The sequence below is a fragment of the Microtus ochrogaster genome, chromosome 2 (genome assembly GCF_000317375.1).
Source record: "Microtus ochrogaster isolate Prairie Vole_2 chromosome 2, MicOch1.0, whole genome shotgun sequence".
Taxonomy (NCBI): Eukaryota; Metazoa; Chordata; class Mammalia; order Rodentia; family Cricetidae; genus Microtus; species Microtus ochrogaster.
This window is the reverse complement of record NC_022010.1, coordinates 7,392,175-7,402,644: the sequence shown is the minus strand read 5'-3', so window position 1 is coordinate 7,402,644 and position 10,470 is coordinate 7,392,175. Positions and strand designations below refer to the sequence as shown.

Sequence of the window (10,470 nt, the reverse complement as noted above, 5' to 3'; positions counted from 1 at the left end):
TTGGACTTCCCACAGGTCAGGGAACCCTGATGGCTCTTCAAGCTGATGAGGGAGAGGGACTTGATCGGGGGAGGGGGAGGGAAATGGGAAGCGGTGGCGGGGAGGAGGCAGAAATCCTCAATAAATAAATAAATTAAAAAAATAAAAATAAATATGTTGGGCTTTTCTGGAAAGGGAAAGTCATGTATGGCTCAACAATAGGGTTATACTGATCTTGCCCTTGAGAACTTCACAGTTCCTCCTTGGGGACCCTAAAGTATCCCGCATAAACTAGAAGAGTCACAACATCAGAAGCAGTACAGTCTCACTGACATACACACACAGGCTCTTTCTTCACTGAGCAAGGCATGGAGGAGTGGCATGGGAACACAGTGGGACTTCAGAGGAATAAATCTCACTGGGTCACAAGAGGGGAGTAGAGCTGGAATTCAAGTCCACACCACGGGTATCCTAGCCCAGTGCTCAAAAAGTGCTCTGAGCAACCCCCAGAAGAGAGACTCTGGAAGGGGAGGGGTGGCAGAACGCACACTGAGAAGAGGGGCTAACTGAGTGGACTCTAGCAGAACCTGGCTTCCTGAATTAAAGTTTCTGAGATCTGGGCAGGTGGGATGGCTCAGCAGGGTAGGCACTGACAGTCCTAGCTCGGTACCTGGGGCCCACATGGCGGAAGGAGAGAACTGATGCCTACAAACTGTCCCTTGGCTTCCACACCACACATGCACACACCTAACTGTTTAAACAATTTCTAAGATCTTTATTCTTGAGAGTGGTGCCTATGATTAATGGTTGACCAGGTAGTCACTCAATAATAAAAGCATTTCCTAATAGATTTTTTTTTTTTAGACAGGATCTCTCTATTTTATAGCTCTGGCTATCCTGGAAGTCACTATGTAGACCACTTGCCTCTGCCTACCCAGTGCTAGGACTAAAGGAGTATTTCACTGGCTGAAGAGATGGCTCAGTGGTTAAGAGTACTGGCTGCTCTTCCAAAGGTCCCAAGTTCAATTCCCATCATCCACATGGTGGCTCACAACCATCCGTAATGAGATCTGGTGCCCTTGTCTGGCCTTGTCAGGCACAACAGTGCATACATAATAAACAAATCTAAAAAAGAAAAGAGTGTTTCACTATGCCCAGCTAACAGGATTTAAGGGAAAAAAATGAGTAACAGCTTATGCTTTTGGGATCTCTGGGAGTTCAAGGCCTGCCTGGTTTGTATAGCAAGTTCCAGGACAGCCAGGGCCACACAGAGAGCCTGTTCTGGGCTGGGCATGTAGCTCAATTACAGAGCACTTTTCTCACACAGGCAAGGTTCTACCTTATATTACTAGCTCTGCCAAAAAATGAATAAATAAGTAGACAAAGGTCAAAACCCCTAATAAGAATACAAATACTACCAGTAACAATTATTTTAACTTATAAAACATAAGAAACAATGGCGATCCAGAAATGAAACAAATAATCAATGTTACTCAGATTGGGCACATAGCTCTGTGTAAGGACACTTGCACCAAAGGCCTGGTCCAAGGTCCAGCAAGGACCAAACGACTCATAGTCCAAGCAAACTTTAACCACAGTAAACACAGCACACAAATGGCTGTGTGTTCACTTCTAACTAAGTTACATGTGTCATGTCACACCACTGTTCTACACATGCCACTGCACACCATGACTGCGTATGTACTGCACCACCGTCTGTGTGGTTTTGCTGTCTGTATTGTTTCCAGAAGAGATGGAACCCAGAGCCTCACATTCTGAAAGAAGCCCCACTGCTGAGCTTCACCCTACTTTTGAGTCTTGCTAAGCTGCTCGGGCTGCTTTCCTGCCTCAGCTTCACAAGCACTTGTGATGACAGTCCACTGCCCTGCTGCCCTGCCTGCTGTTTTAAAAAGAAGCCATCTGCTTGTACTGCACCAGATTATCATTCCTCAAAATCTGTGATTTCTCACAAATAAGTACTCTCTCAATTAGCACACTAGTAAATCCTTTTCTTGCTTTGGTAAATGACAAGGAAAAGAACTGACATTGGAACACCTCTTCTGGTTTTCTTTATTTTTTAAATATTTATTTTATTTATTTATTATGTATACAATATTCTGTCTGTGTGTATGCCTGCAGGCCAGAAGAGGGCACCAGACCTCTTTACATATGGTTGTGAGCCACCATGTGGTTGCCGGGAATTGAACTCAGGACCTTTGGAAGAGCAGGCAATGCTCTTAACCACTGAGCCATCTCTCCAGCCCCCTCTTCTGGTTTTCGGTACTCATCAAGGGAGGGGTATTTACCTACAACAATGTATATACCTGCGAAAGAGTGCCCTGGAGGAAAACAAACACAAAAGCAAAACAACAAAGACTTTCAGACAGCAGCTTACCCTTGGCTCAGAGCTAGATACAAAGAGTCTCTCTTGCGGTTTCCTTAGAAACAGAACACTTTCTGCAGAACAGTGAATGACCTTGAAGTTCCCCTACCTAGACAGAAAGCAGCAGGAGCTGGAAATCACTCAGGGCCACCAGTCCCCCTCCTGAAGCCACACAGGAGGCAGCCTACCACCAGTCACTTCAGAGGCCCCCACTCTGGACATTCCAAGGAGTCTTGAGAATTGGGTAAATCACACCTTCCTCCCCAGCAGTGCAGGCAGCATAGGACAAGGACTCTTGGTGGCATTACCATTATTGAGGCAGCATATTTCCCACAACGGTATACAAGCTGAAATCTAGCCCATTACTTATGAGACACCGAAAGCCCCCAAAACAAACTGATAGCCTTAGTCAGTGTCCTCCACCTCTAGCTCAGTGCCCAGTGAAGATCTGCAAGACGTACATACATAGATACAAACATACATACACACATGCTGGGTGAATAAAGAAATGCGGAGATGCAGTGACCCCAGGACAGATGGGAATTATTACATCAACTAAGAGCTCAGGACATTTAGATTCCGGAACCCCTCTATCCCAAGAGAAACCTTTGCCTAGGAAACCATAAACTAGGTGCTGGCACACGCCTTTAATCCTAGTACTCAGGAGGCAGAGACAGGTGGATCTCTGTGAACTCAAGGCCAGTCTGGTCTAACAAAGGGAGTTCTAGGACAGACTCCAAAGACACACAGAGAAACCACTTCCCAAAGCAACTACATCAAAAAAAAAAAAACAAAAAACCAAACAACAAAGAAAAACAGAAAAAAGAAAGAAAAAAAGAAAACAAAGGAACAAACAAACAAAAAGGAAACAAAGACCCAGTTAGAAAATGGCCAAAGATCTGAGGAGGCATTCCTGAGAAGGGAGGACTCAGAGATTCATTAGCAAAGAAAAAAACGCTCTAACAGCAGCAGCCAGGAAGGAAATGCAAACCAGACCCCACCTCACACCAGGAGTGCCAGGCTGGAACAAAACAAGGACAAGTGTTAAGCGTACCGAGGAGGTAGAGAACGTCAAACCCGAAGACACTGCTGGGGAAATGGAAACCACTACCACCTCTTTGGAAAACAGCCGGCCACTTTCTCAGTCCGACCCTGGACGTACACAGCCATACAATGTGTCCAGAAACATTTAGAGCAAAACTGTTCACAAAAGTCCAAGAGTGAAGACAAAACCTAACATCCACCATGAGCAGTGGCACACAGCATGAACCATGAGGCACTATGTGGGAGCTGTGTTCACACACATGCACAAAGATCCCAGGAAGAAGCATTCATGACAGGTGGAATCCACAGTGGTCGCCCGACCAGAGCCCAAGAGGAAGGGCAGAAGTGTCTTCCCTAGGAAATGACAATGCTCTAGAGTTGACTGTGGTGACAGGCACACATCTCAGTGCAAACGCTAAAGCCGCAGCACTGTGCACTCCCCTTATTTTTTAGTTTTTCTTTTGAGACCGTCTCCCCACCTCGTGCAAGATATCCTTGGACTGGGAGCCCTGGCCTCCCTCTCCCAAGCACTGTGATTACAAGAATACATCACAGAGCATAGCAGTGCTGTGTACTTCAAATGTACAAACTGGATGGGTGTCACCTCTACCGCAATAAAACTGCCAAAAAAGTGAGTATAAGGCCAACACACTCTAGAGACCTGGCTTCTGTACTAACAGAATGGGGGCTTTGGGAGGATCAAGTCCTCAGCTGTTTAGCCTTTCTTTGCTCACCTGTTTTTGGAAAAGACCCCAAAGAGCAGGAACCAACTTGGGAAAGCACCCCATGACTCGCCAGGGACCTCCCTCATTCCCCAGGGTACAAAGAGGACTTACAACTGCTCTTCTAAAGGCCAGGGGACCAGCTTGACCACGCAGTGTCCTTGAGACCAGGCAAACCAGGAACCATCTGGGGAGAAGGCCACACTCCAGGTCTCACAGCTTGACTTCCAGTCAAACTGATGGGGACGTCCAGGCTTGAGTTCAGCCAGCAGCAGCGGTTCCTCTGGGGAAGGAGACGTCATACTTCAGCCTCACTACCAGACTAGGGAAGCTGCTGTCTGCCCAAGACTTGGTGGGAGAGAGTAGTCGGGTTCAAATGACCTAGGGCAGTAACAGTAGCCACAGGCTGCATTCCACTGTTGTTACTCAGTGGCAACCCTCCCCATTGCATGACTCACGGTAACCAACCCGGTGTGGTGGACCTGGTGAATGAGGCCTCATTTTCCTGTGAATGCCTAAACAGGAAGAAAGTGAGAGGCAACTGTGCCTGACTCCAGCCAACGAATGCCTTTAAGGTCCCCTTCAGAAGGAACCAGGAGCCTTAGTCCTAGCTTAACTTGCTCCAAGTTACTACTGATTCATTCTTGTGCCCCCAGAGACCCGCCAAACACCTTATGAAAACACAGCCGATATATTCCAAGGTCTGCCACGGAGGTCTGCCACCACACTCCTGCACTAAGCCCTCTATCAAGCTACTTCCTATGTTGTTCCTTGCCCTGCAGAGAACAAGCCCTTTCCATTCACATCCTGTTCATTTTCCGCTTCAAAGACTCACACCTAGGTCTACTGTCAGGCAGCACCCCTAGCCAAACCTATTTCAATCCCTTGTATACCAGCACCTGAGCATTTCCCACAGTGAGATGACTGCACCCCCTCTCTAGGGGCTGCTGCGTCTCCTCAAAGTGGGCAGTGTTTGTTCAACCCAACCCACCTCCTGTTGTTCTCTTCAGAGTGAACCAGTGAAGAAACTCCACGGCTGACTTCTAAATCAGAGGCCAGAAGAGGTTTCAACACCATGACTACCTTTGTGCTCATTCCACTTCCAAAGTTCTGGGATTTGAAGCTTTTGTAGGTGTTATTAGATAAACAGTAACTTATTTTTTTTTTTTTTTCGAGACAGGGTTTCTCTGTGGCTTTGGAGCCTGTCCTGGAACTAGCTCTTGTAGACCAGGCTGGTCTCAAACTCAGAGATCCACCTGCCTCTGCCTCCCGAGTGCTGGGATTAAAGGCATGCGCCACCATCGCCTGGCTCAGTAACTTAATTTTTATAAGTTACTTATGTGTATAAATGTTTTAGCTGTGTGGGTGTGGGCGTCACATGTATGCAATGCCTACAAAGGTCAGAAAAGGAAGTTGGATGCCCTGGAATTGTAGTTACAGATAGTTGTAAGCCACAATGCGGGTGCTGGGAATCAAACCTGGATCCTCTCTCTAAAAGAGCAGCCAGTGTTTTGTTTTTGTTTGTGAAAAGCTTCTGCGCCCCATAAGCCTCTCTGCCAACGCAGCAATTCAAATCAGACCAAATCAAACCCAATTCGAAAAAGCTCAGGTTTAATGGGTAAAAGGCTCCCTGATGATTTTCCGGCCCCTCAGAGAGGAGACAGGGAAAGAGACCAAAAGAAAACAAACCAAAAACCTCGTGTCTGGGTTTTTTTTTGGGGGGGGGGGTAGTTTAAATGCCCTATGGGAGTGATCTTGAGCATCTCTGGGGGAGGAGTTGTGTTTGGGGAGAGAGACAGGGAAGGGGGGGTTAGGGTGGAGCTTCCACAGGAACATTCCAGACTCTGTGTACGTGGATACCAGGGACTGGGGTGGGGCTTCTGCCAGAACAGTTTGGGGTTTGTTTTTTTGAGACAGGGTTTCTCTTTGTAGCCCTTGGCTGTCCTAGAACTCACTCTGTACCAGTCTGTCCAAAAACTCAGAGATCCGCCTGGGTCTCCTGAGCGTCAGGACTGAAGGTGTGTGCTACCACAGCCCAACTGAGCCAGCGCTCATAACCACTGTGCTACCTCTCCAGACTCCATAGAAACTAATTTAAACAAGCTGTATTTCATATATTTAAAAACCTGCTTTTACATGTTTTTTTATAGTTGGGCCTCAAAGCAGCTGGCATACACCTTACAAGAGAAACTTTGCTAGAAAAAGGGGCTGTCTCTTTCCTTAGTGACACATAGCGTTAATGCAGTCTGTCCATGGTTAGCATGGTGGTATCAGTGAAAAAGAGGCAATAATGATTCACATAAAAAACAAGCATTTTGTGCTATATGTACAATAGGAAATACATAAATGTATCTCTTTAAGAATCTTTGTATATGTGTGGCGCTCACACAGGAATGCCATAGGGCGTGTGCAGGAGGTCAGACAACAATTCTCAGAAGCCAGTTCTCTCTCCTTCCATCATGGGCTTGAGGGGTTAAACTGATTTTTGTGGGAAGTACTTTTTTTTTTTTTTTTTTTTTTGGTTTTTCGAGACAGGGTTTCTCTGTGGCTTTGGAGCCTGTCCTGGCACTAGCTCTGTAGACCAGGCTGGTCTCGAACTCACAGAGATCCGCCTGCCTCTGCCTCCCAAGTGCTGGGATTAAAGGCGTGCGCCACCACCGCCCGGCTTGTGGCAAGTACTTTTAAAATCCCACTGAGCCATCTCGCTGGACCCAAAGATGCATCTTGTTTTATAAAATATGGATGTTGCTGAAAATTCAGTCTTCTGATAGAATTTTAATGCATTGTATCTTAGCTTTCTGAAGAAAAAACTCATTGCTGAGGTTCTATGTGAAGATGTAGGTTTTAATACATTGGGTCTAAACTGCTCTATATACAAACTCAGATTATTCCTCCTAGAAAGCTGTATGGGTTTGTGTCCGGAATCCTCTGGCGTATGCAGCATGTCCGCATGAGTATTATCTTCAGGAAATGAACGGTGATGAGCTGGGGAGCCCACCGCCATCCTATACTATTCACGCTTGCCTCACCCTCCCTGACACACAGCTTCTACTCTTCTATATGCTGGTGCACCACACAACATAGACGGGCCCAGCCTTGACTTCTCTCTGCCCAGACCAAATTCACTGTTAAGTTCAATCAAGTCTGTCTCCAAAAGCCTCATCAAATCCTCCTTCCCATCTCATGGCTACTACTGGACTCTGCAGGACTGCCTGTTGTCTGGCTTATAGGCAGTCTTCTAACTGCTCTCTGGCTCCTACTCGTCCATTCTCCTTGCTTCTTAGCTTCTGGTTTCAGTTACCCTTATAATCAACCAAACCAAATATACTGCCCTCAAGTCCCAGGTCCCGCCTGGCCCTCTGACTCTCTGTTAAGTCCCAACCTCAGGACTCTACACCAACCTTTCCCTCCACAGGAGTGCCACTCCAAGGCTGCACCTCACCTCCACTTTGACCCCCAACCTCACTATGTCCTCATCACTAGGAGGTCTGCTCCAGCAGCAACCTCGTATGCTTGTTCCTGAAGCCACAGTCAGGCTACCAGGAGACACTCGGTGACAGACAGACAAGTCAGACCACTTTAAATATAGAGGAAATGAGACCCTTTAAACTATCAAGACGATTGTGCAGTTATTCACTTGAAATTCTTCCTAAACCCTAGCCCTGCCCAGAATTCATACTCTATTTCTGGGATTTGGGGGTTTCATCTCTTGCTATTTCAGGTTAGGAATCTAGAATCTAAAAGAAGAAACCAGTAACTGTGTCTTCGAGTCTGGGCCCAGCCTAAACTTGGCTACTGGAAAACAAAACCATAATTAGCATAGAACTTCAAAACAAACGAAAGACTGGAAAGATCCAGCTCCATCTGAGATTATACCTGCATGACCCTCTTGACCCTCTTTGGTTGGACGTGTGTCTGTCTGTGTGTGTGTGTGTGGGGGGGGGTTATCCGACTGATATGCAATACATACTTACTGGATATCATGTGACAGATAAACTGATACTCAGAGACACGGGTAGTGGGGGAGGGGTCTGTCGAGCCAATGAGCATATGCACACCTTCATATTCTTAGCATTTCTTTCAAAGACCTGTCAGCAACTTCCAAAATCCTAGCAGTGTTATTAACTGTAGTCACCATCCTAGGGAACCAAAGTTCAGTAACCTTTAACCAGCGTTACCTTACCCCACCCCCTTCCAGGCTTTCCAACCAAACAAGGGGGATGTACAGTCAGGCAGAATGGAAAGACACCTCTCATCAGCTTCTTGGCATGGCATAAGGAGCCTTGCTTTAACTGAGGCGGAGCCAGGAACCCAGCTGGCAGCAAGCTTTGTGCTCCTTCCTGCCTAGGGAACTTTGCGTGACTAAGCTGCTCCCTCATAATTGCAGGGCTGTGTCCACATCACCTTCTTGGTGACATTCCTGACTCACCAAGGTGACTAAATCACCTTTCTTTAATGTTAGTCATTTAGTTTTCTGTACATTAGGGTTTTCTGGGTAGTATTTGTGACCGATCTCTCCTCAATCCTCCTTGCCTATCTGTCACTAGTCTCTAGTCACAAGCAGTTACTGACCAATGAAGTGTAGGAGGGCTGTTAAGAACAGAGCTGGAGGGATGGCTCAGCAGTTAAGGGCACTTGTTACTCTAGCAGAGGACCTGGGTTCGAATTCCAGCACCCACATGGTGGCTTACAATTGTCTGTAACTCCTATTCCAGGGGATCTGATTTCCTCTTCTGGCCTCTTCAGGCATCAGGCATATGCATGGTACACAGACATACATGCAGGCAAAACACTCATATACATAAAAGATGAATAAATCTAAGAATTAGTTTTTTTATTGTTGTTGTTGTGTTTTTTGGTTTGTCAAGACAGGGTTGCTCAGTAGCTTTAGAGCCTGTTCTGGAACTAGCTCTCGTAGACCAGATGGCCTCAAACTCAGAGATCCGCCTGCCTCTGCTTCCCAAGTGCTGGGATTAAAAGCGTACGCCACCACTTTCCAGCTAAGAAAAGTTTTTTTAAAAAAAGTAAAATGCACACCAGATTGTAAAAACTTAGTGGAAGTGATGGCTACTACATTTAAATTACATATTGCTATTCTATTTCTATGGGCCAACAATGAACTAGAGGGTGCCCGGCACATAGGAGACAGTCCACAAATATTTGTTGAGTTAATAGAGTAATTCTAACCACTATTCCACTGTTTTCTATTGTAATCCCTTTACAATAGCCTTATTCAGTCTGAAAAGAGGGTAAAACTCAGGCCTAGTGTCTGGCCATTTTAGCAGTAGCTTGGCAGCTCTCACCAGTTCTGCCCACACCCCTACGACACAGCTGTCAATCACTCAGGGAAAAACTGCTCTGAACAGATTACTGTTAAGAAGAGGGAGTCTGGTCACAGATTGCTTTGAGATTTAACTAGAAGGCATCAATGGAAAAGAGAGCGGAAGCTATAAAAAGATTCAAGAAGAAAACAGTAGAGGCCATTTAAACAGAATTCTGTGAGGAAGATAACTCAAAGGCTTTATCTATCTAGATAGAAACAGGGAGAAGAGCTGCAGGCGACACCTATCCCCGAAAGCCTGGCTACTGCAAACAAAGAAATGTCATTTCCTAAAAGCAAAGGGGACACCACCCCAGGGAATACCCGCCTATCAAACATCCCACCCAGCACTGCAAGCCCTGGGGCGCATCCGAGTCCTGCAGACCTAGGTGAAGCTTGAACTTCACTGGAGCAAGTCTGAGCCCTAGGCCTTGACTCCTAGGACTGCCCTACCGAAGCTGCCTTTAAACCCGGGTATTTGGGGACCCTGGGGTCTGGTAATAGACCCTCCCTCCCCAAAATGCATGCCACTTTAGGGAGAAGCCCCAGGGACTGTAGGTCTAGCGTTCCTGAGCCACTCTGCGCTCTCCAGGCGGTCAGGAAGTTCATCCCAAGCTATCTCTTTTCCAGTTTTCATGGTGACAGCTGTGGACCAAGGCAGAGCCAGGACTGAACCTCACCCACCAGGGTGTCGAGTCTTACGTGTCACCGCGGGGCAGGGTCCGGGGCCCCACCCCGTTCCCAGGCACCCACCCAGCGGCCGCTGCTACCTCCCGAGCCGTGGCGGACAGAGAGGCCACGGCCGCAGGCGACCCGGGCCCAGCACCCTCGGCATGAGCTCGGGAACCCGGCCAGCCTGTGGGCCGCCCTCTCCGGTCCCTGCGGCCGAGCGGGGGACGGCGGGAGCCGCTGACAGTGAAAGTGAAACAAAGCTGAGCTCCCGCCTCGGTCCCCGCCCTGCCGCCGCTCCCGCCGCCGCGGTACTCACCTCCGGCCTCCATGAGGACGCGCGGGCCGCGCCA

At 47.5% G+C, this 10,470-nt stretch overlaps 1 protein-coding gene across 1 annotated transcript in view; it reads right to left on the bottom strand.

Annotated features, from left to right (window-relative positions):
• Positions 1-10,464, bottom strand: part of Wsb2 (WD repeat and SOCS box containing 2) — a 25,022-nt gene extending 14,558 nt beyond the window's left edge. The window contains exons 1-2 of the mRNA XM_005344335.2: positions 10,437-10,464; positions 4,243-4,411 (exon numbers count right to left, since the gene is read on the bottom strand). Coding sequence (XP_005344392.1) covers positions 4,243-4,411; positions 10,437-10,449 — 182 coding nt within the window. The 5' untranslated portion in view covers positions 10,450-10,464. The remainder of the gene's footprint in view (positions 1-4,242; positions 4,412-10,436) is intronic.
• Between the last annotated feature and the right edge of the window lie 6 nt (positions 10,465-10,470).